Source organism: Dunckerocampus dactyliophorus, chromosome 8 (assembly GCF_027744805.1).
Source record: "Dunckerocampus dactyliophorus isolate RoL2022-P2 chromosome 8, RoL_Ddac_1.1, whole genome shotgun sequence".
NCBI lineage: Eukaryota > Metazoa > Chordata > Actinopteri > Syngnathiformes > Syngnathidae > Dunckerocampus > Dunckerocampus dactyliophorus.
Window position 1 is genome coordinate 31,598,162 of NC_072826.1, and position 27,932 is coordinate 31,626,093.

At 40.5% G+C, this 27,932-nt stretch overlaps 3 protein-coding genes across 7 annotated transcripts; 1 reads left to right on the forward strand and 2 right to left on the reverse strand.

The window, feature by feature from the left end:
* The first annotated feature begins 183 nt into the window (after positions 1-183).
* si:dkey-245f22.3 (uncharacterized protein LOC492819 homolog) lies at positions 184-7,681 on the forward strand. Of its 3 annotated transcripts, none has more exons than XM_054785655.1 (4): positions 184-294; positions 757-1,137; positions 1,897-2,091; positions 3,972-7,681. In XM_054785655.1, exons 2-4 carry the CDS (start codon positions 987-989, stop codon positions 4,256-4,258), a joined length of 633 nt encoding a protein of 210 aa, XP_054641630.1. In that variant the 5' UTR covers positions 184-294; positions 757-986; the 3' UTR covers positions 4,259-7,681. The 3 variants fall into 3 exon arrangements, with proteins under 3 accessions (XP_054641630.1, XP_054641628.1, XP_054641629.1); XM_054785654.1 differs by having other exon boundaries at positions 205-294; positions 951-1,137; XM_054785653.1 differs by having other exon boundaries at positions 191-1,137.
* tfe3b (transcription factor binding to IGHM enhancer 3b) lies at positions 3,333-18,140 on the reverse strand. 3 transcript variants are annotated; one of them, XM_054785649.1, is made up of 9 exons: positions 17,990-18,140; positions 15,364-15,568; positions 15,061-15,285; positions 14,231-14,326; positions 11,510-11,621; positions 10,549-10,605; positions 10,377-10,452; positions 10,153-10,300; positions 3,333-7,525 (listed from the first exon to the last, which is right to left on the reverse strand). In XM_054785649.1, the coding sequence occupies exons 2-9, from the start codon at positions 15,544-15,546 to the stop codon at positions 7,061-7,063; spliced, it is 1,362 nt and encodes a 453-aa protein (XP_054641624.1). In that variant the 5' UTR covers positions 15,547-15,568; positions 17,990-18,140; the 3' UTR covers positions 3,333-7,060. The 3 variants fall into 3 exon arrangements, with proteins under 3 accessions (XP_054641624.1, XP_054641622.1, XP_054641623.1); XM_054785647.1 differs by having other exon boundaries at positions 3,334-7,525; positions 15,355-15,568; XM_054785648.1 differs by having other exon boundaries at positions 3,334-7,525; positions 15,355-15,579; positions 17,990-18,125.
* gnl3l (guanine nucleotide binding protein-like 3 (nucleolar)-like) lies at positions 16,473-27,932 on the reverse strand. Its single transcript, XM_054785646.1, has 15 exons — positions 27,872-27,932; positions 27,749-27,792; positions 26,385-26,492; positions 26,166-26,282; positions 25,057-25,140; positions 24,852-24,987; positions 24,638-24,741; positions 24,139-24,283; positions 22,277-22,364; positions 21,334-21,511; positions 21,113-21,255; positions 20,911-21,047; positions 18,748-18,914; positions 18,474-18,648; positions 16,473-18,381 (listed from the first exon to the last, which is right to left on the reverse strand). The coding sequence occupies exons 1-15, from the start codon at positions 27,882-27,884 to the stop codon at positions 18,314-18,316; spliced, it is 1,707 nt and encodes a 568-aa protein (XP_054641621.1). The 5' UTR covers positions 27,885-27,932; the 3' UTR covers positions 16,473-18,313.

A 27,932-nucleotide genomic window follows, 5' to 3' on the forward strand; every position in this document is an offset into this window, starting at 1 on the left:
ATTTTTATTCATTTGTTGTTTCATAAATATGTGTGTATTTAATTATGTAATGTTTCTTCACCTTCACATCTCTACCATATTTATTATAGGCATTTGCTCTTGCAATCATGCACACACACACACACACACACACACACGTACAGTATGAACACTAAAACCCACAGGGATTCATTCAGGGAGAGGATGAGATCCGGCATGATGCTACACCTCTGATGAATGAGGGCTATCACAAGAGGCGAATGTCCTGGGTTTTTTTTTGCGATTTTATTGGTCAACCAAACGATGGCATTCCATGTAAGTACAATTATTTATTTCTTGAGGGGAGAAATATGCGGGGAGAGCAGAAATATTTCATAATCACTTCGCACGCAGAAAATGTATCAAAAATAACAAACTGTATTTTCAGTGGCTAAAATGCAACAGAAATCAGTGAGTAAATTGGACATTTTATTTCACAGACAAATCAAAAGGATGTTACATTTTAGTCAGGGAGAATCAATTTTATCGAACCCATCTGATGGCCGTAGGCCCTCCAAGTCATGTTTCAAATAGCTGAAGTTAAGTGTTATTCTGTCCTCAAATTAAAAGACCAAAAATGTCAACCTTTCACACAAGGCGAGGTACCTGAAAACATGTATTATTCATGAATGTAATAGTTCTCATCCAGCTGTCAGCATATTGGTGTGCAGCCTTTCATCTTATAAATGTTTCCAAAATGGATTTTAATAATAGATTAACTTTGCTGCTTTTTCCAAGATGTTCTGACGCGATCGTAACACACACGAACCGACGCAATGCATCTGACAATGTGGAGGCAGGGAAGAAATGATTCCTTTTGCAATTTAATTCAATTAAATGAAGTTAGACTGGCACATAATCTGCATCCACTGCATAATCAATACATTTGAATAAACCATTCGTTGATATTTTGTCCTATATCACGGCCTTAGTTGATTTTCAGAAACTGAGGCAAGTTGCATATTGTCATGGCGGATGCCATGGATGCTAAACCAAATGCTGGTAAAAGGCTTGAAGAGTTGGATGGAAGACTGGAAGATGGATGTGAAGACTTGGCGGAAGGAACCACAGTTTTGGAGACCTCTATTCCACCCAGAAGCTTGACTTCCTGTGAAACAGGTATTTTTCAGCGACGGCTTGCTGTATAAAACATTGAATCTGAAATTTAATTTGAATTTTGTGGCTTCACTCTATCACGTTTCTTTAAAAATACATTGATTTATTAGGGCTGTCAAAGTTAACTTTAACGGCAGTCGTTTTTTTGACGTACGATTAATGTGAGGAAGCATCGGTGCTCGTGAAGCTACAAGCATAGACATGGATAGACGCCGCATCGAGTGGGTTTGTCCACTGCTGTGGTACGTCAAGGCTGCGCTGTAAATGAATACAAGTCAATGTACTTACTTTCATAAAGCGCCTTTCTACAAAGAAACTGAAGTTAATTCCTCTCGTTTATACCTTCACACACGCACTAACATATTTGGGAAACAGGCACCAAAAACAATCACAATCACATTGTTCACATTAGTGCGTGTGGGAATGTACAAACCAGAGGAATTAACTCCAATTGTTCTGTCCACCCGCCACCCAGGGGACACATTTATCGCAACACACACCAGAACAAGTCTTAATTATGTCCACTATATTGGGTAATAGGATTGTAAAGGTGACTTTAGGGGTGTTATTTCATGTCTAGAGGGCTCTAATCATGCTAAAAGCCGTATTTAGAATGTGAAACAGGTTTTCTATACTCTAATTACCAACATATTCCAGAAAATAGTTTGTATTAAGAGCAAAGTGGCGAGAGGTTACTGTATACTTGAGCATTTGACTTCCAGTGCCGCTAATAAAGATGTTTGTTTTTTGTGTGTTACTCAGAGGCCCAAGAACTGGACGTGCAGAACAGAACAGGAACAGGCCCAGGCGTCCAAGCTTTACGCCTGTCCATCACCAGCTCCAGTTCCGTGGCACTGCCGTCTGCCACGGATGCAAATCAGTCGCTCACATCAGATGAGGAGAGTCAAGAGCAAATGAAAACAAAGGCGTCCACCGTGAAGCCACTAGATGAAGATGGTAAGATCTTCTCAGTCATCCAGGTCATTGTGTTATTCTCAGGGCATTGAATCCATCGCAACTGGACGGTTGAGGGTGGCCTCTCATTCCAGCAGCTTTCATGAGTTCATGCTCAAAGACTAGGACTAGATAGGACAGCTCTAGTCTGAGACCTTGGTGCAAGAATCAGTGTATTTATCCTCTAAAGCAGTGCTTCTCAACTGATGGTGGGTCTCGGATCAAGTCAAGTCAAAAACGACATTAAAATATGTCAAATACAACTGATGAGTGACTTATTTTGAAGTACATTTGCACAAGATTTGAGTCATCTTCCTGCTCGGTATACAATTTGTTCATTGCACACTGGAATATATGATTTTGTGGTATTTTTGATATTTAATTTGAATGCATGCGTTACTGCATTATATATGCACGCATTTATCATTTATCATGTCCTTCCTCATTTAGCTGATTAAATGCATCAGGAAATTCCTCTAAGATGCACTTTGGACATGTAATGATGTGTTTTCCTGTTTTACAAGACGACAGGAGACTTTAAAACATGCATACATTTGATTGGTTGGACTTAAATACAAGTATGAAAAGATCAAACTAAATAAGTAAATGTAGCGAATAAATATCAAAATTAAAACAACAAAAGTGTAAAAAAAACCCCAAACAAATGTATTGTAAAAAATAATAAATAAAACATTCCTCAAATAAAAGTGTAAGAAAATTCAAATACATTAAAAAAATACTTACGCAAATAAGTGTAAAAAAATAATAAAAATAAATTAATAAAACATTACTTAAAGTGAAAAAAATAACTAAATTAATTGAAAAATACTTCAATAAGTGTAAAAAAATAATGAATCAATAATAAAACATTCCTTAAATAAGTGTAAGAATATACAAGTACATTTAAAAAATACTTAAGTGTAAAAAAGTAATAAAAATAAATACATTACTTAAATAAGTGTACAAAAATAATAAAAATAAATAAATAAAACATTACTTAAAAGTGTAAAAACATAATACAAATAAAATAATAAAACATTACTTAAGTGTAAAAAAAATTAAATGAAATCATGCAAATTGCAATGCAAATGCAAATCAATGCAACAATTAAAAATAATAAAACATCACTTAAAAGTATAAAAAATCAATTAAAAAAAGACTTGTGTAAAAAAATAAAAAAAATAAAATAAAAAATAAACCATAAAACATTACTTAAAAGTGTAAAAAAAAAAAATAATAAAACTGAAAGTGTAACAAAAATAAACAAATTAAAAAAAGTCACATTTAAGTGTAAATAAATAAAACATTACTTAAAAGTAATCAATCAATTAATAAAAAATACTTAAATAAAAGTGTAAAAAATAATAATAAAACATGACTTAAAGTGTAAAAAAAATACAAATAACAAAGACTGAAATAAAAGAAAACAAAATAATACAAATGTAAAATGACCTCAATAAAAGTGGGTCACGACATCATGACCATTGTAAAATGTGGGTCCCGGGTTGAGACGCTTTGAGAAGCCCTGCTCTAAAGGAGGAGGCATGTCCACACAGGAATGTGTCAAATGACGGTGAAAGGGGGATGAAGGGGATGAAGGGGATGAAAGGACAGCATTGTACGTGGTGCCGCAGACCTCCCCCTCTGTTAGAGATGGCTTCCCTCACTCCTCTTTCAAACCATCTGCCTTCGCTACCAGAATGTGTCGTCAAAAGAGTACTCTTTCTTGTTGAGGTGCAGTCTTTGAGCATGGACTGATGAAGCCCGCTCAGACGAGAGGCGACGTGTACCTTCCTACAGTCCAGCTGTGGTCAGTTCAATCAGTGTAACCTGGTCATTCCTTCAAAATGTTCACCTCGTTCCCCATGATGTCCTTCCCTGAGACCTCTGTGCCGCCATCCTGCTGGCCTGTCTCTTCTGCCACCCCCTGGACTGTCTGCTGGCCACAGTGAGCGGGTGTAACCGGTGCGTTTGGTCGCTGTGCTCCATGCTGTTCTGCTGCGAGTCCACCGCCCTGCGGCCTCTCTCGGATATCGCTCGACACTGTGGCGTCTGCTGGTGCCGAGATCTGTGCTGCTCTCACTGCGACTGCAGTATCTGTGATCTCTGCCTCCAGGCCACAGAGTGCCTGGACCTAGCGATGGAAATCTCACAGATGCTGTACCACTAGCAAGCATGTGATCACACTGACACATCTGAAAAGGATGCTTTATTTGTTACAATGTGCTCTATGGCGGAAGACACCAAACGTGCATTTGTGAAAGGGTCGGAGTTGCTTGTTGGTTGTTGATCATCAAAAAAAATGACAGTTTTCCGTCATTTATTGCGAGGGACTGGTTCCCAAAATAGCCCGCAATAAGTGAAATCTGTCAAGTAGCCAACTATATTTGTTTCCAATGATTCTGTATGTTTTAAGGCTGTAAAAGCCTGCCCCCGTACACTTGATACACTTTTCTCAGACCGGCGTTAACATTTTCTCACAATTCTGTCTTGTTTAAACACTCAAAGTTCAAATTTCCTTAGAATTTTAATGATCAACCTACTAGGGTGGACACAAGAAATGATCACGTGACTCACGTGTATTTCACTCCTCTGACTCGGCCTCTCTGCTGAAGCGTTTTTGTATCCTTGTTGAAACATTGTTGCTGTATCCTCGTCGTCCTCCTCCAACCCGAGATTCATTTACAGTATTCCGTAACAGCGTCGTACACCCGCGTAACATCTACCTGCCTTCAGCATGTCACAAGTCCAACTTTTCGTGCGACGGCGAGCATCATCCTCTGCCTTTTGGGTGCACGACGTTTAGTGGACATTGTGGGTTTTGTCGGTGAGAAAACGTGCAAACATACAGAGTTTGGAGTCTCTGCAAGCTGTTTGCTAGCCATCACACAACAGGAAACATTGCAGTTCAAGCACAGAGGAGACTGACTGACCGTGGTCCGCAGCCAATAAGGACGCACAAGACAGTGGGCGGGTTCTCGCTTAGCCAATAATACACGAAAGACATTGGAAATTCCAGCATATGCGTTTTGAAAATATGTTATCTGAAATACAGTACGTCAGTGTTTTAAAAACCAACCACAAAAATCAACGCATTCATCCCCAAAAGTTGCACGACACGTTTAACGAATGAAAAGCCGTCTTGTAGAAAATAGTGGTCTGCATTCCGAGATCATCCGACACGCCTCCACTAAAAAACACAAACTGGTCAAATCAGCCAGTGATCACCCAGGTAAATGGAGACAAAACAGATATTAGTCACACCGAACGACAAACTACTCAAAGTAAACAAACGACTCAGGTATCAAAAACATGATCAACTACGGCGGCTGTCATAAAACGATCAACTGCATTTGTCACAGCGAAGCTGAATACTGTACTGCTGACAAATACAACAGTGACAAGTCATTTGTGGCTACACTGCTTTGGCTAACTAGCGGCGGCAGCTCATTGGGTATTCTAGTCATACCTGCGCCGTGGGGGTTTGCACTCCCACAGCGTGTCGTTGTAGGAAAACAAACAGGATCTTATATTTGACTAAATGCATAGACCGCAATAACATAAGGTGCAGTGCCATTGCTCGGAATAAAATATTCTTATTTACAACGAGGGAAAATGTTTCACAATGTGCCAATTCACTTTAAGATCATCCCTTTTGCACCCGCCCCCACACAACAAGCATGCGAACCCTGATTCCTGTCAAAAAAGAACAGCTACTGTGTGTCTCTGCATGGATAACGTCTGCTTTCGCCAACATTGTCATGTGATTCAAACTAAATAAACATTCCCTATAAATGACCACATCTTAAATTCAAGCTAAATTGATATTACTCTTACTCTTTCAAAAATATCTGAGAATGTTTCATAGAAAAGTAAGCATCCCTGGGGTACGTATGATATTCTATTTTTCACCATTGCATTTACAAACACACACGGAATCATTCAACCTGCTCCAGAAGTCAACAAAAACATTTACGTTAGTTTCAATCGGACTTTTCTTTTTCTTTAAACATTCTAGACCAGACCTGGGCAAAGTACAGCCCCCGGGGGCCACATCCCACACTACCTGTGCCTGACCGGCCCATGTAAAGTTAATCAAAAATTTGAAAAAAAAAAAAAATCCAAAATGTAGGGCTGGGCGATATATCGATATTTTTAAATCAATACAGTGTTCCCTCGTTTATTGCGGGGGATAGATTCCCAAAATAGCCCGAAATAAGCGAAATCCGCGAAGTATCCAACTTTGTTTCCAAAGATTGTGTATGTTTTAAGGCTGTCAAAGCCCTCCCCAAACACGTCATACACTTTTCTCAGACAGGCATGAACATTTTCTCACATTTCTCTCTTGTTTCAACACTCTCAAAAAACGTTCAAACCTTCCTTTGAAATGTTTGATCAACCTGCAGGTCGGAAAGAAGAAATGATTAAGTGACTCGCATGTATTTCACTCCTGTGACCGTGCCTTGTCGTCCTGGCGCCGTTCGTCTGTACTGTAGCGTTTTTGTATCCTTGTTAAAACATATTGCTGCAGTCATCCTCCTTGGAACTGAAGATTCATTTACAAGCTAACAAGCTAGCAAGCAAGCAAGTTAGCGGATGACACAGGAGACACGGCAGGAGATTGATTGACAACGCTCTACAGCCAATCAGGATGCAGAAAGCAATGCAGTCAGACGAGAGGGGGAAGAGAGAGACACTCAACTTCCCACAATACAATTCTTCTTAAAGGACCAGGTTCGGCCTGTAACAGCGTTCATATGCTGTAAATCTGCAAAAGGTGAACCGCGATAGAGCGAGTGAACGCTATTTCTTTTAAGCACAATATGAAAAGCAAACATGGCTGATGTCTCACTGATCACTGCTGTGTCATGTGGCCCCTTGGTAAACTACCTGCCCACCCCTGGTCTAGACTCACCTGACATGACGACAGACTGCAAGCTGACATTCAATCTCTGCAAACACTCAGAATTCATCATAAGTCCTCATCCATATCCAAGCTGCTCCTGGGACTGCTGCTTTTAGAGGCACCCGGTGACAAAGGAGAGAACAGGGGCTCAACCACCGCCTCTGGAGAGAGGGCGCACCCGTCGTCCATAAGGATGTCTCCCAAGCCCACATCAGGGTAGAGCGCTGAAGCGGAGGAGTCTTCCAGCTCAGCAAAACTCAAGCTGCCCAGGTCCAACGGGCTGCTGATGGTGACCCCAGCAGGGGACTCTGATGAAGGTGGCGACAGGAAGGCAGTGGGCAGAGGGTGTCCGACGGCTGCCGCACCCAGACTGAGGAGGTTATGCCCGGACGTTGCTTCTGCAGTGTGGGGTAAGCACCGGCCGTTGTGTGGGGCTTGCGGCTGCTGGAGGAGGGCGGGACTGGAGGTTAGACCAGAGGAGATGCTGCTGGTAGAAGAGAGGCCATGGACGCGTGCCTGGACTTCCAGTTCCTGAGGAGAACACCAACACACAGTAGTGAGAAACAGTCTTTGCCCTCTTCCTGATTTCTTTTTTTCTGTTTGCATGTTTGTCACACTTCAATGCTTCAGATCATCAAACAAATGTTTTGTATTAGTCAATGACAACCCAACTCAACACTTTATGCACTTTTTAAATGAAACTTTTTACTATGAAGGGAGAAAAAACATCCAAAGCTGCATGGCCCCGTGTGAAAAAGTGATTGCCATGTTATATTTTGTTAAAATGTTATATTTTGTTAAAATATAACATGACTGAGATTAATTGAGATCTATCAGTGTAGAAAAGGTTACGAAGCCATTTCTAAAGCTTTGGGACTCCAGCCAACCACAGTGAGAGCCATTATCCACAAATGGCCAAAACATGGAACAGTGGTGAACCTTCCCATGACTTGCTGGCTCATCCGAGAGCAACTTGGGTTCTGCAGCGGGACAATGATCCAAAACACACCAGCAAGTCCACCTCTGAATGGATGAAGACTTTGGAGTGGTCTAGTCCAAGTCCTGACCTGAATCCTATTGAGATGCTGTGGCATGACCTTAACAAGGAAAAGCCTCCAATGTGGCTGAATGACAACCATTCTGCTAAATTCCTCCCCAGCGCTGGAAGAGACTCATTGCAAGTTATCACAAACGCTTGATTGCAGTTGTTGCTGCTAAGGGGGGCCAACCACTTATTAGCTTTAGGGGGCCATCACTTTTTCACACAGGGACATGCAGCTTTGGATGTTCTTTCTCCCTTCATAGTAAAAAGTTTCATTGAAAAAGTGCATGAAGTGTTGGGTTGTGTTGTCATTGACTAATATTTACATTTCTTTGATGATCTGAAACATTTAAGTGGGACAAACATGCAAGAAAAAAGAAATCAGGAAGGGGCAAACACTGTTTCTCACTACCGTATTCAAAGTCTCAACAACACCGTAGCTCCTTTGGCGTTGGCAACCATTTCAGTAAAATCAAAGTGACCCTAAAATTCAACTAGTACAGTCAAACTTGTCTATAGCGGCCACTAGAGGGAGTCTGCAAAAGTGGCCGCTATAGACAGGTTGGCGTCCAGTTTGAATGTTGATCAGTAGAGGGAAAAAAAAGGAAAAAAAAGGGAAAAAATAATAATAACGTTGACCAGTAGAGGGCACTGCGGACTGTGGATAAAAGTTGTACAGCACTACTAGGCTTGTTATTATCATGGTTCATGGTTTTAATCCTGAACATGCATGAGTCAAACAGTAGCACATCACATAGTACAATTCACCATTTTGCATGTCCAAAAAGGAGTAGGAAGAAGCAAAGCTTATTTAATCCTACCCCTCATCAGTTTCACATCAGTTGCAATACATTTATTCACCTCTTGTTCTTCCAAGTGTACTTTGTAGGTCTACATGACAATGTAGTGCAATCATAGCCAAGGTTTTTACTTACTGAAAGGAAGCTAGAGGCTTAATAATAACTGATAGAATATATCCACCACCCACAGAACAAAGCTGTGCTAGTAATGTCTTACGCTTGTTTTTAATATTTTACTTTTTATACGGCAGAGTGTCATTACAGCTTTAGTTCATCAGGAAGTGACGGGAAGTGACGGTGGGCGTCCCGAGCAGGAGAGCTAGGCTCAGTGCTAGCTGTGAGTTTGGAGAGAGTTGGGAAGTGTGTTTATTATGAGAAACGATGCTGAGAGATGTGTGTGTGTTCTGAGCTGCTGTCTGGTGGCCGCGTTCAATAAATAAAGTTGGCAGAAGCAACAGGAGAAGTTTCCTTCTTTGCTTCGGAGCTGAATAACACTGACAAGTTAACAGACTAGTAGCAAACGGAAAAGAAGACGGCTTTGTTTGTGTCGAATACAGAAGATGAGGACTTTGATGGATTTGTGGATGAGGATTGATGAAAAATAACGTGAGTACATTCTAAAATACTTCAATTAGGTACAACCCAACTCAGTTTTGCTCCCGCTGCCGCATGCATGCTAGCGTATGTTTTTTTTTTTGTAGCGTCGCTGGGAGCACGTCCTGTTCACAGCCTACTTTGCGGTAATGTTTTGGTGCAAATGCTCTTAAAGTTACATGTTTGACCAGGAAATAGCAAGCTCAAAAGAAAACGGCTTTTTTTGTGGAACAACTGACAGTTTGTGTGGATCTTGTGAATGATTGTGACTGAGCTAGGACTCAGTAATTCAAGTCTACACACGACGGCTTCATTGATTGAAAAACCAAACTTTTTCGTGCATGAAGCTTCTACTTGAGTTGGTAATTTGGCCGCTATATGTGGTCAGATATTGACCAAGGGAGACAAAATGGGTGGCCACTGGCCGTGTTGGACAGGTGACTGCTATACACAGGGCCTATAACATGTAAATTTGCTGGGGGGGATTTTTCAGTGGCTGCTATAGGCAGGTGGCCGTTCTACAAAGGTGGCCGCTAAGACAGGTTTGACTGTATTTGTCTTTGATGCGGTTGATGAATTTGTTGCAAAGCAGGTGCTTTGAGCCATAAAAGACGACTAAACAGGAAGTGAGCTAGAACCCATCCCACAGACAACCAAAAGGCAAGGAACACTGGCCACGCTTGTGCTTGTGCCACCTCGAATCCGCAGATGTTAATACCAACCTGGATACGCAACATTAAACTGTGATTTGCTTGCTCCAGCTTTTTCTGCCGCAGTTCGATGTCCTTGGCTCGCTGTTGCTCCTTCTGTAACTTCCGGATGTAATCCACAGAGGCCTTCAGAATGGTGCCTTTATTCCAGCGCATCTCACTGTTCACAGCACGACAACACGCAGATGCAGGAAAATGACACTGTGCTTCCAATGCTACACCAACATTACACTTACGGGTCACTCGACTTTGGTATGAGAGTACCAAGCTCCTTTATACGGTCGTTGATGTTAAATCTTCTCCTCCTTTCAACTGTTGAGAACAAATAGAGAAAGAATCGTGGACCACCGTGTGTCATTCAATAATAGAATTGGATTTCATGCTTAAGAGTCAGTAGCCTCAACTTACTCAGGTTGTGGTTGTCTTTTTTCTGTCTTTCCTTCAAAAGGGCTTTTGTGTCAGCATCTGCAAGGAAAATAATCCAAAATGTATTCGACTGGAGCAGGGGCAGGGAACCTACGGCTCTTTTGATGACTGCATCTGGCTTAACGCCATCAAACGAATTGAATGTAGTTGTTAGCATGTCCACATGTGTTGCTTTACAACAGGTGTGTTCAACAAAAATTGTATTGGCCCGCGGCACATTGTAAAAATACAATTTAACAAGAAAACTAAAACAAAACCAGCAAAAAATGGAAAAATCATCAGCATTTTGACAAGAATAAAGTCAAAAACTTTACATCAAAAAAGTGGTAATCTAACAAAAAAAGGTGTAATTTTACGAGAATAACGTCATATTACGAGGAATAAAATGTCATTTTAGTAGCAAACAAAACGTGTCGTTTTATAAAAGTGGTTTTAAAACATTATGAGAAACAAAACAGTTATTAGGTTGCAGAAAAGAAGAGAATTTACAACAAAGTCGAAATATTTGGAAAATAAGCAGAAATGGGAAACAAAATTGCTGTGATTGTACGAGTAGAACGTCAAAATATTAAGAGAAAAAAGTCGCAATGTTACGTGAATAAACTTGTATTTTATGAGTAAAAATAATGTCATTGTAGTAGCATAGAGAGAAAAAAAATCTGAATATTATGAGAAACTCAACAAAATCAAGTTGTAATTTTTGGAATATTAGGGGAAAAGTTGCAATATTATGAGACAAAAGTTCAAATATTGTTGGAATAAAGTCATAATTTTACAAAAATAAATATTTTTTTTTATTTCCCCACTGACATTACAATACACATTTCCAATTGCAATACATTTTAAATACGTGGCTTTCATGGCTCTCCTAGCCAAAAAGGTTCCCGACCCCTGCACTAGAGGTTTTTCAACATATTAAAAAATTGCACGTATGGGACCATACCAGTCATTTCTGTTTTTATTTTGGGAAGATCAGCAGGGCAGGAGTTGCTAACAGTGAGAGTGGGTGCTGCCATCCCAGGACTGTGATACACGTCTAGTAGGTTTCCTGGGAGCTAAAAGGAAACAACATTGTTCAAATTAAAATCATAAAATAAAGCAGAACTTTCCCCATCCCTGGTATCACAGCTGAATCTGGCACGGTATCAGATCACATTGCTTTTCTCAAGTGTCACACGTAAACAAACACCCGGCAATACGACGTGCAGATCCCAAACTGGCTTTACCTCGGCGTGCTTCTTTTTTCTTTCCTCCAACATCACCATAATCCTCATTTTCCGTGAAGTGGGGCTAGTTTGGCAAGTGGTGTGTGCGTGTAAATGTGGCAGCTTTGCAAGCTAGTCTTCAGTGAGCGCTACTTCTCTGCCTCGTATCTTCTGATAACATACCCCGCCCAGGCAGCACGTTTGTGACAATTGGTAAGTGAGTGCCAAAGCATATATTTACTCCTACAACTAGAATTCCTCACACCAAAGAGACAGTCCATTCAAGGAAAAACAAACTATAGTATATATCTACAAAGATTGCATGATTGTTAATATGTCATTTATTAGTGAAAACGAGGGAAGCTCCAATCAGGGTTTTATGCTAGGGATGTCCCGATCCGATCTGCAGAATGGGGACCGACTGCCGATCCGCTGTATTTGGAAGATGGGATAATATCGGCTTCCGCCACGAGATCGAGCCAATCCGGTTGCCGTAAAACGTTGGTAACTGTGGGCCACACTCCGACACGGCAGGTGAGGTAATGCGCCTCAAAGCCGGTTGCCACTCGACCCCCACCACCCGCAAGAAGAAGAAAAGGCAACACCACCATGCAGACATGTCCGCCGTGTACCGTGGTGAACTTACCTTGACGTTGGACATTGGGCTCCGTAGCTACAGCGCTAGTTCCCCCTCACTGTGCCCCGCACTGCTGTGGCATGGTGCGGGGAGCTCGCACGGGAAGTGCTGCTCCAACCGCTGGTTGCTTATACTAGGGACCGTCAATAAATTACTATTGCGTTGAAGAGAGTTTGTTTAAAAAAAAAAAGTGATATATTCTAAATCACAGCACAAATTGATGTATAAGCATGTCACATGCTTAGTGCTACCCTAAAGTATTTTGCACACCCATTTTTTCCAATTTGATCTGTTATTGCATTACGGAGCTGACTCACAGAGGTTTTGTTCTAAAGGCCAAACAATATTGTTGGTCATGCTGTGGAATAAAAAAGTACATTCAGTAATATTTTGCTTGTATTCTTTTTAATGCTTTGAAGAGCTATTTTCATAACCACATACAAAAAAAAAAAAAAAGAATCGGTACCGGATCAGATCAGCAAGCCAAAAAACAATGTGGATCGGGACATGCCTATTTCATGGTGCTGATTCTGATACCGAAAATCCAGGACTAAAATTGGCCGACAGCCATCACATGGATTAATGACAGATCTTTCAATGTATTTATGATGAGTGCTATTGGCCAGGGCTGCCGTATAAAGGGGACAAGCCAGGACAACTCCAAGGTCCCTTGACTGCCAGGGGCCCAAAAGATGGGTAATTGCTAATAAAATTAGTATTACACTACCAGTCAAATGTTTTAGAACAGCGCATTTTCCAATTATTTATTGAAATTCAAGTGGTTAATGTCCAATGAATAGCCTGAAATGGTACAAAAGTAAGTGGTGAAGTGCCAGAGGTTTTTTTTTTCTTTTAAAAAAAAAAGATAAGGTTAGCCAAAAGTGACAAATAATGTGTATTTCAGAAAGATTCTGCTTGAGGGACCACAAAATGGGTCAACAATTTAAAGCTGTTGTGCAGAAGTGGAGGTTGGTCAAGCCTTGGCAGTTGGTGCAACTCATTCCTACAGGAGGACTTACTACCGCCTGTGTCTGTATAAGAACACACTGTGGTACTATACCCTCGTGAACAGCATTGTACTGGAGAAAGTCATTTGTTGCTACAAAAGTGGCAAGAAAAAAGGGGATTAACAACGGAAGAGAGACACCATCTTCACACTTCAAAATGTAGCTTTTCCCTCCACATAAATTAGAGCGTTCTAATAGTTTGGACCGGTAGTGTATATGACCGGTAGAACTTCCAGAGGATGAGACGCCTTCTTTGGATGTGAGATGACGTTGGTGGCGCTCCAGCAGGACTTCCAGGTAAGTGAGAGAGCACTCGGCGACCCCCGTGTCTTCCACCACTGGGAAAGGCTGGTCATCTCGTCCGATGAATTCAATTCTTTTTCGGGGTTATTAGCTTAGCCTTCTGATCGTCTCTCTCTCACACACACACACACACACACACACACACACACACACACACACACACACCCACGCACGCACGCACGCACACAGACACACACTTTTTAACGTGCTACCCCCGCAAGATAGTTTCCGTGGCATGCTTTGGCAGTTAGGTTCCACACAGCAGACGTGATTGTTTTTGTTTTGAGGGAAAGTGGGAGGACGACGCTGCCCAAGATGCTAGCTAGGGTAAGACGCTACACTGCACGAAAGGATCGCTGCGGTCTGCAGTAGTGCTGGCCGCAGGTGACTGGCGTTGAAAGGCACATGATTTTTCACGGAAATTGGCCGATACCGATCGGGGGCCGATCGATGGGAGCATCCCTAGTGAAAACACTTTTTGAAAAACGTAAACATGGAAATGTTCTACTTACCGTGCTGGGTAACTGAAGACCCGAGTCAATCAATGTGATGATGTCGTCATTAAAACTGGACTCTAGACTAATTATGTCATCAATGACGTCTTCAATCTGGAGAACAAACACATGCGGCACCATAAAAGTCAAGTCATCAGTCTCACAGATTCGCAAGTGTTATTCTGTGGCGTATCACGGACAACCAGCATCATCCAACGCACAGCATCATCTCCCCACAGAAGAGCAGTTTCAGTGGCAGATTACTATCACTGTCCTGCTCCACTGACAGGATGAGGAAATCATTCCTCCCCCACACCAGGCGACTTTTCAACACAACAGAGAGGGAGCCATAAAAACACACACAGGACTGGACTTATTGACTATTAATTATCTATTCTTGAAACTGAAGTTATCTGTTGGGTATTTATTTCTTCTTATTCTATTTTCTTACAGTATTTTTCTTAACTCTCCTATTTTGCTTGTGAAGTGATGACGTTTACTATTAGGACACTTTGGCAGAGCTGCTGGGAACGTGAATTTCTCCATCTATCGTACACATCACTTTGAATGGGAACAACAATTCAGCCTCATGTCAAAAGATGCGGGCGTGTGCAAGAGGAGGGCGGGCCGTCCGTGGGTGCAGTATTTAACGTCATATTGTGACACCAGGCCAACAAGTATATGATGACAAAAGGCATGCAACATCACAGTAGGACGTCGGGCCACATCGAAAGTAATTATGTATGAAGTAAGCAGGAGGCTCGACTTCAAACATCTTTCTCCACAACAAAACTGTGCCATCTACTGTGTCAGCAAAGTGCCCTTGAAAAATAAAGAATTTGGCATACCTCCTCCTTGTTGGAGCCGATGTTAAGTAGGGCCATCGGGCTGTTAGGGGCGCTGCCGGCAGAGGGGGCCACCTCCGGGGCAGAACTGCACTGCGGCGCAGGCGACACACCCAGGGTCTGAGCGACGGCGTTGTTACTCAGCGTGGTGGAGAGGTATTGCTTCACCTGCTGCCTCTGTGCCTGCTGGATGTGATACTTGGTGGGGTTCTCCAAGTGGCTCTGCACCTGCAAAATTGAAAATCTTTAACACAAACTCCACACACCTGAGATGGGCGACACGCAGGCCGCTCTTACTTTCAGCACCTCCACAGGCACCTGCGCCGGAGGTGGCCGGGTGGCGTTTGGATGCGGCGTGACAGAGATGGCTGGAGTGGAGTCGGGGGCCCGCAGCTGAGAGGCGGACGCCTGCTGCTGGGCTTCTCGCCTCTCCTGCTCCTGAGCTTGTTCTCGCATCAGCTGCTGCCGCATCAACACACGTGACGACATGGCGGAGGAGAGCGCTCACGATCTAATACGGAGGTACAAAAGCAACAGAGAAGAGCAACATCAAGATGTTAATCTTTGCTTTGTTAAATCTTCTCCTCTCGGCTTGTCCCGTGAGGGGTGTTTCCATCCTGCCCTGTCCTTTGCGTCTTCCTCTTTCAGTCCAACCACCTGCATGTCCTCTCTAACCGCATCTCCTCCTCCCTGGCAGCTCCAGCAACAGCAGGGATGACCAAAGTGCAGCCCGGCGGCCATTTGTGACCCGCGGCACATTCTCAAACAATAATATAACAAGAATTTTTTTTTAAAAAGCAGCAATTATACAAGAATCAAGTGTAAATATTAAGACAAGTTGTACTAAAAGTCGTACTTTCACGGGAATAACGTAAAAAAAATCATGTGATTTTTGTAACATCGTGTGCAAATATTAAAGAAAAAATACTTTTTTTTTTAAGCCATAATATTACGAGAAACAAAGAAAACAACTAAATTTGGCATTTTTGGAAAATTAGGTCGCAGGAAAAAGGGGGAAAAAAGGAAAAATCATCAATAATTTTACAAGACTAGAGTCAAAATTTTAAGAGAAAAAAGTTGTCATCTAACAAAAAAAAGTTGTAATTTTATGACAATAATGTCATAATATTATGGGGGTGATTCATTTTAGTAGCACAGAGTTGAAATATGACAAAACATACTGTATGTTGTTTTTTTAAAAGTGGTAATATTACGAGAAACAAAATTAATAAATTAGGTTGCGGAAAAGGTTATAATGTTACGAGAATAAAGTCAAAATAGATTTCCTTATGAGACGAAACTTGAAATAGTTGGGGGAAAACAGCTGCATAAATAGGAAAAAACCTGTAATTTCACAAAATAAAGTCAAAATATTAAGACAAAAAAAAGTTACACGTTTACGAGAATAAACTCAATGAGGAAAATTAATGACATTTTATTTGCACGAAGTTGAAATACAAAAGACAAACATATACTGTGTATTATGAGGAAAAACAATGTCATTTTGGTGACAATTTTGAAATTCTCAAGAAAACAATACTTTAAGTCATAATATTACGAAAACAAACAAAACAGCGAATAAAGTTGTAATTTGTGGAAATTATGCTGATGAAAATAAAGTCAAAATATGTGAAGAAAATCCTAATTATGAGAAGTAAATCTAAGAGAAGAAACTTGATTAGTCAAAAAATAAAAAACAGCAAAATGGGAAATTTTAAATAAAGTCAAAATATTAACAGAAAAAAAAGTTTGAAGTTTTTACGAGAATAAACTCTAAACATCATGAGGAAAATAACATGATTTTAGTAGCATTGAGTTGAAATATTATTTTCTTTTTAAAGTCATAATATGATGAGAAACAAACAAACCTAAATAACAACGGTTGGTTAGGGGAATAAGTTATAACATTCTGCGAATAAATTCATACTCTTACGATAAGAAAAAAACATTACAAAAATTAAGTCGGTACTAACTCGGTACTGAGTAGGTACTAGTCAGAGATCCACGGCAGTCACCACCAAGTCATGAAAAATGGACATCAAGTGAGTCGTTTTGCCACTACCTAGGTCTTTATGCGGCACAATAACTATTTTTTTAACCTGCACAACAAAGGACCATTAATCAGCATGCAGCAGGCTCGTCTAGAGTTCATAAAACACCCCAAAACATCCCATTGATAGAAGACATCAATAAGATTGATCGCATCAGGGCAACTGTTGCTAGCAAGTAACAAATACGGAGAAAAATAATGCGGATTTCCCTTTAATGAGGAGTACATATACATTCTATACGTGCAAGACATGTCTACGTAATTTATTAAATGCCAATAATTACTCAAGGATTTTTTTGTACGTATTTCCCTTGAAAAATGATCATGAACTAATGGTTGTCTTGCCAATAGCCTCTATCAGCAAGCTTCCACTTATTTTACAGAGTTAACGATTTGTCAGAATTATGAGTCGACTATTTAAAACGATTCACTCACTCGTGGGGTGGTCATTGGCTGTCCAAAGAGCCGCTCGCGCAACACTCCATAATACTATTTCATAGTTTATGTTGTTGTTTATGCACTTTGTTCGTGGCTCATTTAACTAGCGCTGCGCCCGTCCGCACGTATTTGAACAAATTCAAATACAACGTCACAAAATTGACAGCTCAGTGTTGAGAGGCCCGCCACATTCCAACTTAACGCTCAAGATAGACATCGTACACGACGAGGTTCCAATAACTAGCGGGTACGTTTCTCCCCCCCGTACACCAGCTGGAAAAGTAAGAGACAATCAGTGTATGGCAGTAAAAAGCACAACGTCAGTAGAAAAAAGGGGAAGTTGTGGCTTAGCTAGCTAACTAGCCAAATTAATAATTGCCAAAGAAGCTAAATGCAGCTAACGTGATTAAAATAATACGGGTAGAGATAGGACGTTAAACGTACTGTATCAAAGACAGTATCCGACGGGATCAGAGCCATGAATCCAGATAGTTTACAGCTTCTCTGGCCATTTTTAATGCTTTCATTAATAGCAGCAGCCGATAGCCACGGCCGCCCTGATCAGCCTTGTTTACCTCGGGCCAACGCGCTGAGGTCATCCTACGACTTTAACCCGGAAGTTGTTGACTAATGCTAGCCGTTACGATATATGCGGAATCTTTCTGTTCCATTATAAATAATGCCACTGAGCAAACCAAAAAAACACACATTGTTTATCATTTTGTTGCAAGAAAGTATAGACAATCTTTTCACTATTTTTTTTTTAAATCAACTGTCACAAAATGACAAATCCATTGCAGATGTCAAGGTGTCTGAGAGTTTGGTAGCAAGTTTGTCTGCAAGAAACAAAAAAAACATTTGAGCAAAATTAAACATAACTGTAAATAACAGTGGTTCAACCATTTACACTTTACGTTGAGATACAAACCAGCTCTTTTTTGTTGCTTCTTCCTCTTCTTGTTGGCAGCCACGAGGGCCTGGCCTTGCTGTAACGGGTCTACATTCACAATATCCTTCAAATCTGGAGCCTTGGATGCAGGATCACGTTCAGGCAAATCACTCTTTGACTTCTGAGATTTGATTGCCACAGTCATTGGTCCAAACTATTACGGCAGGACAGACCGTTGAAAGGTTAAAGAAACCACATTCCACCAATGTGTAATTGGATAAGAAGTCATTATTTCCATGGCTGGGGACCACACCTCAGGATCCTGATCATCCTCCATTGATTCAGCTTCGTCCCTCAATTCTGGCTCCTGTGCTCTCTCACCTTCTGTTTCCTGGTAAGAGGGATCTTGAGTCTGGTCACCGTTCGTCATTCCAGTGGTTTCGATGCAAAATGCCATTTGAATATCAGCACAAGATGACCCTGCAACACAATGAAAGCAGATCACACATGTGCACCTACCATAACAAAGCAAACCATGTGAGGACATTTAGGAGAAGAAAGTTGAAATAGTTGGAAAATTTTACAAAAATAAAGTCAAAATATTAAGAGAAAAAAAGTTACACGTTCACAAGAATAAACTCAAAATGACTGAAAAATGACATTTTATTAGCACAGAGTTTAAATATAAAAGGAAACATTTGTATTTTTTTTAACATATATGTATTATGAGGAAAAACAATCATTTTAGTAGCATCATTTTGAAATATTAAATATTAAAGAAAAAATACGTTTTAAAGTCATAATATTATGATAAGCAAACAAAACAACCAATAAAGTTTTCATTTCTGGAAAATTAGGTTGCAGAAAAGGCATCATGTGATAAAATATTCAAAATGTGGGAAGAAAATAATTACAAGAAGAAAATTTAAAAGAAGAAAGTTGAAATAGTAAAAACAAAAAAAACAGCAGAAATAGAAAAAAAACAGTTGTAATTTTACGAGAATAAAGTCAAAATATTAATAGAAAAAAGTCAAATTCTAACAAGAAAAAAGTTGCACGTTTATGAGAATAAACTGAAAATATGAGGAAAAATAATGTCATAGCATGAAGTTGAAATACTGACAAAAAAAAAAATAAAAATTCAGTCGTCATATGAGAAACATACAAAACAAAATGTAATTTTTAGAATATTAGGTTGGGAAAAAGTTATATTACAGCAATAAAGTCCAAATATTATGGGAATGAAGTCATAATCATTCCTCTTTGACGATTCTTCATTCCAAAACATTAGGGTTATTCGTCTTTTCATCACTCTCTATTTGTGGGAGTGATGAAAAGTTTGCATCCTGTAACACGCCACGGAAATTTCTCAGAGGGAGCCCGTTAAATTTAATACGGCATTTAAACAACAAACACTTGGAGTCTGGCGAGTTTTCCAGGCTGACGGTGCGTCGCTGTGCAACACTCGCCTGTATAAGCGCCACAGTCACAAGGCTACTTTAAAATGCCACCCATTTCTTTTTGTCATATTATGACTTTATTCCCACAATACTTTAACTTTATTCCAATATTATTTCCCATATTATTAGAACTTTTTCCCCAACCTAATATTCCAAAAATGACAACTTTATTTTGTTTCTCATAATATTATGACTTTTTTTTAATAAACAATTTTATTCAACTCTATGCTAATAAAATGACATTATTTTTCCTCATAATATTACAAGTTTATTCTCGTAAAATTAAACCTTTTTTTCCTCTTAATTTTTGGACTTTGTCCTCATAAAATTACAGCAATTTTTTCCCCCCCCAAATATTCCAACTTTCTTGTAGATTCTCCTTTTGTGACTTTATTCCCGTCATTTTTTTTTTTTTACTTTATTCTCGTAACATTATAACCTTTTCCGCAACCTAATTTATTGTTTTGTTTCTCGTAATATTACCACTTTTAAAAAACAACATACAGTATGTTTTGTCATATTTCAACTCTGTGCTACTAAAATGAATCCCCCCCATAATATTACGACATTATTCTCATAAAATTACAACTTTTTTCTCTTAAAATTTTGACTCTAGTCTTTTTTCCCCCCTCCAGTTTTCTTGTTAAATTGTGTTCTTAGAATGTGCAGCAGACCAATGAAAAATGCACCCGGACCGCACCTTTTTTGTTGTAGAGCAACAGAAGTCCCATATATTTCAAGAAAAAAAAAAAGTTAGCATGTTAAGAAACATCTGAGACGCAGAACACAATGCATGTTCACACGCTGTAAAAATACATAAATAAATAAACTGCAAGAGAGCGAGTCTGTGAAAGGTGAGCTGCGCTGTAGCGAGGGAACACTGTGTTCTATAAAAGTGAAGATGACATTGTGGCAAGTAACAAATAAGGCTTGTTGCGCCAGTCACATTTCTACCAACTTTCTGAATTTCCAAAGCAAATAAGAGAATGAGTGACATGAACGAGTGATGGCGTCACCTGCGAGAACCTCCCGATTTCCTTTTTCAAGCTCATCCCAGTCAAAAGCTTGACCCATCTCTGTCACAATCTCGGCGCTGACGTGTGTGGGAAGCGTGTGCGTCTCAGGGGGGTGTGTGAAGTAACTGATCTTTCCCCTAAATAGCATTACACGCTGGAATTAACAGCATAATGGAATATAGCTTTGGAACATTTTACGCACCCCGTCCAGTCCATCAATACACTCTTAGCCGCTTTGTCAGTGTCGGGCAGCCCTCCCTTTCTCAGTTTGCCCTGACGTCGTGCCAGCAATGCCAGGAACTCCAGAGCTGTATTAAAGTCGGGGACTCCATAGTGTTCAATGATCTGCACATCCATGAAAACTGGTGTCAGGGCTTGAATGCTTGATCACTGAACAGACGGTCTGAAAAGAGACCAACACACCTGTGCCTTGTTGCAGCGTCGCAGGATGGCTTCAACCGGAGGGAGCGGATCGACAAGCTGCTCGATTTTCACACAATTACGCAGAATCATAGCCGCGTCGGTTGTTGACGTTGCCATGACAATTCCGGGACAATCAAGAAGCTTAATGTGTTTGTCCAAATGCACCTCTTGAAGGCACCTAAAACGTAGGAAACTCATCATTCAAACTATTTCATGGCTAAGTGGGAATAAGGTGTAGGGAATAGGTGAGTGATGCAAAAAATGACTTCCCTCCCCCCCAGGTATATGAATTATTCAATATAATAAATACGTAAATAAACCAAAACTTTCTGGCGTTATTGACAGCCACAAGACACCCATTTAACATCTAAAAAAAACAACTGAACTCACAATATGGCCCCAGTATGAATACAGTCATTAGATTAGCTGTCCACAGAATGAGTATAAATGAGAATGAATATAAAAACAAGTTTAACAGTAGAGTCTATCTTGACTAGGGATGGCTACCTTTGACATTTGAACCAATACCCGCTACCTGGCAATCCATACCGGTACCAGTTTGGTACTTTTGTGTGTGTTTATGTGTTAATAAATGCTCATTTACTCATTTTATTTGTTTAATTTAGGATATTAGGATAAAATAGGATAAATATTTAGAATAAAATAATGGTCCATATTTCCAAAATTGCTATGTATTTACTTAAAATTGTATTTAGTTATTTACAAATGTATTTTTTTGTGTGCGTATTTTTTATTATCACTGCGCCTGAAAGGTTTCCTCGGCCCAACCACCGGTACTGGGCCCCGGCCCGGTTGTTGGGGACCCCTGCCGTAGCAGACTTCCTGCTCAATCAAAATGTGAGAAGTGAGACTTTATGGGTCAGAAGCAAACATGTCTGTAAGTGTTCATAAAAACAAATAAACGGGTCTGTGATTTACTCACTTGGTGATACCAGGAGTAGCACCAACATTACACGCTCTTGCACGTTTGAGACTGTTGATCAAACTGCTCTTTCCCACGTTAGGAAAACCTGAAAAAACAGAGGTAAAAAAGTACACGGCATCATCATAACAAGATCTTAAAGGAAAAGTACACTTTGTGGGGAATTTTGCCCATCATCCACAATCGGCGTGTGAACACATATTTCTCTTTTCTGTGTGTTCTAAAGATATAAAAGCAGATAAAAAGACGCAGCTAAGAATGCACATAATGGGAAACATATATTCCACCTATAAAGCCTTCTGAAAAAAACTCCAAAGTGCCAACGGTGCTCCATTTCCATGTAATGTGACGTGCATATTAACCAAGCTACAGCGCCATCGTTATTAGGGATGCTCCCATCAGGGTTTTATGCTGCCGATACCCATTATCCATGAGTCAAATCAACAGTTACCTATCACACAGATGAAGTGTACCGTATTTTCCGCACTATAAGGCGCACTCAAAAACCTTTCATTTTCTCAAAAATCGACGGTGCGCTTTATAATCCGGTGCACCTTACATGTGCACTGAGTTCCAAAATCTGTAAAAATGTTGATTGACTGTCGGACCATTTCCCGCTGACACGGGGACGTCATATGTACAGTACGTACGCTGGCAGCGATAAAGCAACAGAGAACATTACGTAATACGTACGCTTACCTCCACCATGCCTTTGGTAGCTATTCTACCACTGTGCTGCAAAACAACATTTGTGAAGTGAAACAAACGAAGCAAGTGAAGCAAATGAATTCAGAGCTTGCCATCATTGCGGGAGGATTAACAAAAGAACTCACATGTTTTAGCCGCCACCCAACTGATGGCATCACGAGCCTCAATAGCTCACCACACCCTGCCAAGTGCCCGCCCACCAAATGCCGCAACAAACTAATGTTTTGGAGGGTGCAACACTGATATCCTATAGGCTGGATTCTGCAATGGGGGCGGAGCTGATTGGCATTATAAAGCAAGTATCGGCTTATGGCGCTACCATGCTTTTTCATGGAAATTGGCCGATACTGATCGGTGGCCGATTGTTCAGATCACACCTAAGTGTTATTATTATTATTATTATTAACATAGTTAGGCCGATCGAACTACTCTACTGGTGTATTGACACTTTGCCACACAACACCGGCTAGCTACTAGCCGGCTAGCGATTAGCTTCATCACACCGCTCATAACCGACGGGTAGAGCTACATATTGGTAGCTACATATTTGTTTTTTCAGGACAAAATGGTCTCCAAAAATGTTGTCGATGACATCTGATTATTTACGAGAACTTGTAGCACAATTATTGACCAGCAAAATGTGTTATCGTGACAGGTCTAGGTGTAGTGTTCGTTTCTACTGAAATCAATGCGCCCAGGAAGGAAGTTCTGATAATGCTTAAAAGGACCAAAATACAGCAAACTAGTGTAAGTATCACATGTTATCATGAACGTATCTCTTTCTACATGGTCACAGCATGGACAGAAAACCTTGTTGGAGGTGTTTTAATGGTGGTCTTTGTAGGCGGCATAGTTGTGTCCCACTACGTGCAGTAGTGAGCTTTCTCTTTTTATCTGTTTTTATATCTTTAGAACACAGAAAAGACATAGGCATTTGTGTCCATGTCTCATATAAGGATTGTGGATTATGGGCAACATTCCAAAAAAAACAAAAAAACAAGTGCACTTTTCCTTCAACGTGTCATTTCTCAGTGGCGCTGCTATAGAATTTCTCATGCAGATCAAGTACAGCTTCAGAACAGGTAACCACATATCCAAACAAAGTACCACACTGTGTGTGGAAATGAAGCGACCGTCAGTTGTGTTCTTCTTACCTACAACGCCAACAGTGATGGCCGTCTTTATGTCCAGGTTGCGGCAGTAATTGCCCAGTAACTTCATCAAGCAATCTGCGCCAACGCAAGCACTGCTGCTGAGAAGCTCTGTGGTGGCTTGAGTCACCGATACGTTACTGCGTTTCTGTCAGAGTCAAGAAGCATAACTCAGCGTTGTTAAACAATGCATTCCTGAAAATGGTTGAAAGTACAGTACAGGGCAAACGTTTATTTCCATGACTATTTTCATTGTAGATTCTCTAAACTATGAATGAACATGTGGAATAATGTTATGTCTTCTCATTTTTTTTGATAGGGCTGCAAACCCTTGGTGTTCGCTCCATGAGCTTCATGAGGCAGTCACCTGAAATGGTTTTCACTTCACAGGTGTGGCTTGTCAGGGTTACTTAGTGGAATGTCTTGCCTTATTAATGGGGTTGGCCTGTACTGAACATGAAATAAAATAAATGAAAAACGTGCAGAAATGTTTGACAGGTACCAAATTTTTGGACTGTTGCTGAGTTGATGCTTTGAAAGCCACGGTGGGAAACTCATTCCGCAGATACTTGATCCACTTCTCCACGATTTCCTTTGACACCAAATCTAGGATCAGCATAAACAGACACATTTAAGACAAGCGCCTTCCATTTTCAAGCATCTGAACACACGTCACACTCGATGCAAGCACTCTAGATGTGTTGGGTCAAACTTGCCAATTTTATTGAGCACCAACACAATCTTTTTGTTTGTTCCGCTTTGAATGACTGCCTGCTCAACCTGAGGACATCTGCACCCCAGAGGGTCACGTGCATCCAAAACTTCTAAGATGACATCTGCAGCCTCCACTACCTACAAGACAAGGTTTCAAAACGATTCAATCGTAGCTCAAAGGATTCATGTAACAAAGCTGACAAGTACCTTTTTAAATTCTCTATAATAAGCTTTTCTTGAATTCTCATTTTCAAAGTTCACATGCTTTCCCAAACTCTGCATCTCTGTTTCCTGTGAAGACAAACAGGCAAACGTTGATGACAGCAGTTACCGTAACTTCTGGTGTGTGAGCCACACCCACTACATTTAGGGGAAACAACTGATTTGTACATACAGTATAGAAGCCGCACCGGTGGTGAAGCCGCATACGGCCATGTAATAAAATGACATATTGTGGCATGCACGACGGCAGCTCTTTATTTAACAGGAGCCAATCATGAGCTGTGAAAAACTCAACATGCTTGCCAACCCATTGGAAATTGCAGGACGTCATTACTCCATATAACAGTCTGACTCAAGGTGTCACCTTCCAAACAACATTAAACTCATCACACAGCAACTACACTCAGCATGTACTTTGGAAATATACATTATGTGTACCAATAAGAGTTTAAAATAGCAAACAGCGGCTATTTTAACATCTACCCATAATGCATTGCTGCCAGAAGAGCAGTTCATTGGAGGACAAGCAACATCGATGGATGGTGCTGCAATGCTGTCTCTGTCCACCAGAGGGAGCCAGATGAACCCAGCGCGCAGAGCCCAAAGGGAGGCTGACGTCATTGCAGTGTCCCAATGTTGTTTTTTTCATTTTAAACTTGTATTGGTGCATGTTTCTGTATTTCTGAGGGACACTTTTTTGGGATGTAAAGTGATGAATTTGGTGTTTAAAGTAAAATGAAAACATGAGTCAGACTGTTATGTTGCCATGCTGTTATATATTGTATAATGATGATCTTCCATTTCCAATAGGCTGACAAGGTCGTCGTGAGTGCAATGATAGATCGAGATCGGCTCCTGCCAAAGAAAGAGCCACTGTTTCCTCACTGATTCGCGAGCGGCACAGTATTTAAACAATTAGTGGTAGTTCTGAAGTAAAGGAGACGTCACAAGATTAGAATTTAGCCATAAATTAGCCGCAGCGCTGTGTAAGCCGCATGGTTCCACGTTTAAGAAAAAAGGAGCGGCTTATATGCCAAAATTTATGATATTTACAGGTGTGTGTCAAACATCCCAAACATCTGCTGGATAGTTACCCTCTGCTCAAACTCTCTCTGCCTCTGAAGAACGTCATTTTGAAAGCTCTGTAAATTCCTCCTCTTCAACAGCTGTTGTTCTCTGGAGAGTTTCTGCCTTTCTTGGAACGCTTGAAGCTTATTTGGTAAAAATAAATCAATATAAAAATATACAGTATACTGTACACATTGCTTTAAACCTCAACATTAAATCAGGTAAAAGTCTCACAGATGTTTTACCCTTTGCTTCCTGGTTTCTTCTGGCTTTTTGTCCTTGACTTGCTGAGCAGATTGATGTTCTTTATTGGTTGTCTGCCCCGAAGCCTCAGCTTTTCTCCCGTCTTTATTCTGTGGAGAAAGAACATGCCAAATGTGTTGTCACAATTTTATTAGTCCAACACTTTTTTATTAAACGAATTCAACACCAAAGACGTATTACGTTTTTTTGCGCAAGAGGCAACTGCACACTAAAAGATGTCACTGTTAGAGCAGTTTTAAGCCATAAAAACGGCCACAAGGTAGCAGAAGTGCATTTGATAAGCACTCGACATGGCTCTTTTGCATGTAAACACACTGGACAGCAAGCAGGAAGTGAGGGAGTGTGGAGGAGTGTAGCTTGCAGAAGGTTATGCATTGTAGGGAAATTTCAACGCATGCGCACCCACACAGTTTAGTAGCTCATGGTGTTATATATGGTGTTAAATAAATTGTTATTTTGATGTCAAACAACCCTTTTTTGTGTCGTTTATGTTGTGGTATAGTTGTTTAGATAGTTCAGCTGATATTTTCCTGAAACTTACATATGTTCTACTGCTGATTACTACAGAACAGAAAAAGGTAGAAACAAACTTTTTTTGTTTCATGAAAGACAAGAGACTAATCTTTCTTTTGGTAGGTTCCATGTTTATATAGCCATACAACACAATATTCTGTGTGCCTTGAAATAGCCTAAAAGGGCCGCTACTAAAGGGGGTGAAATTTGAAAAATGGCTAGGATCGTATGAGTTAATCATCACTTCCTGTAAGGACAGACGGACCCAGCAAAATGCCACGCTGAGAATATTCGTAGCACTTAGAGCTCCAACTGCAAACCGGCAGAAGCCAAAGACCTTGTCAAAAACATCAAGGAACTGGACAAATATTGAAGACGACATCATCTTGACTCCCCAGCAAATAAAACAAACAACCCACAAACACTTGATGCAGCTTGAAACCATCAACATTAATAACCAACTGTGCCAAATTCAACAGTATTACGCAATACATTTACAACATAATGTACATTTAACAATACGTGTGTGTGTGTAAAAGCGGATATATACTGTGTTTCCCATATATATATTGACAAGAGTGCAAAGCGATTCAGTAATCAAGCTGTGGCCGCAGGCAGGCTGTCCATGCCATGCAGCTCTATGCTCATCACACCAGCTGACTCCGCCCAAAATATATTGTACAAATAGGAGACAGTTGGCTAGTAGGTTAACGCGTCACAAAAAGCTGACGCATACGCTACAGCTATCATTGTTAACCACTATACTATATTTGTGAGTCAAGCGTCAACACAACAAGTTAGCCGAGGCGGACATTTGTCAATAGGCGCTTACCTTACACTTTCCAAGAAAACCAAGGCGCTTCGCTCGTTTTTGTTCTGTAAAATACAATATATATAGGACACGTTTAAAATCGTGTTGACTTTGAGACAAAGTCGAACTTGAAACGCCACATACTTGATTTAGACATAGCTCTCTCCACACCGACTTCACGTGCGCGACTGTGTCGACGATGTGG

Excerpts from the sequence above, each read along its gene's own strand:
- si:dkey-245f22.3 (XM_054785655.1), top strand. The coding sequence starts at position 987 with ATGGCGGATGCCATGGATGCTAAACCAAATGCTGGTAAAAGGCTTGAA. Across the intron at positions 1,138-1,896 it reads CTTGACTTCCTGTGAAACAG|AGGCCCAAGAACTGGACGTG; the intron begins GTATTTTTCAGC and ends TGTGTTACTCAG. Across the intron at positions 2,092-3,971 it reads GAAGCCACTAGATGAAGATG|ACCTCTGTGCCGCCATCCTG; the intron begins GTAAGATCTTCT and ends TCCTTCCCTGAG.
- tfe3b (XM_054785647.1), bottom strand. The coding sequence starts at position 15,546 with ATGTCGTCACGTGTGTTGATGCGGCAGCAGCTGATGCGAGAACAAGCT. Across the intron at positions 15,286-15,354 it reads TGCCTGTGGAGGTGCTGAAA|GTGCAGAGCCACTTGGAGAA; the intron begins GTAAGAGCGGCC and ends TCAATTTTGCAG. Across the intron at positions 14,327-15,060 it reads TCGGCTCCAACAAGGAGGAG|ATTGAAGACGTCATTGATGA; the intron begins GTATGCCAAATT and ends TTTGTTCTCCAG.
- gnl3l (XM_054785646.1), bottom strand. Across the intron at positions 21,512-22,276 it reads GCTACTCCTGGTATCACCAA|GTGCCTTCAAGAGGTGCATT; the intron begins GTGAGTAAATCA and ends CCTACGTTTTAG. Across the intron at positions 18,915-20,910 it reads AAATCGGGAGGTTCTCGCAG|GGTCATCTTGTGCTGATATT; the intron begins GTGACGCCATCA and ends ATTGTGTTGCAG.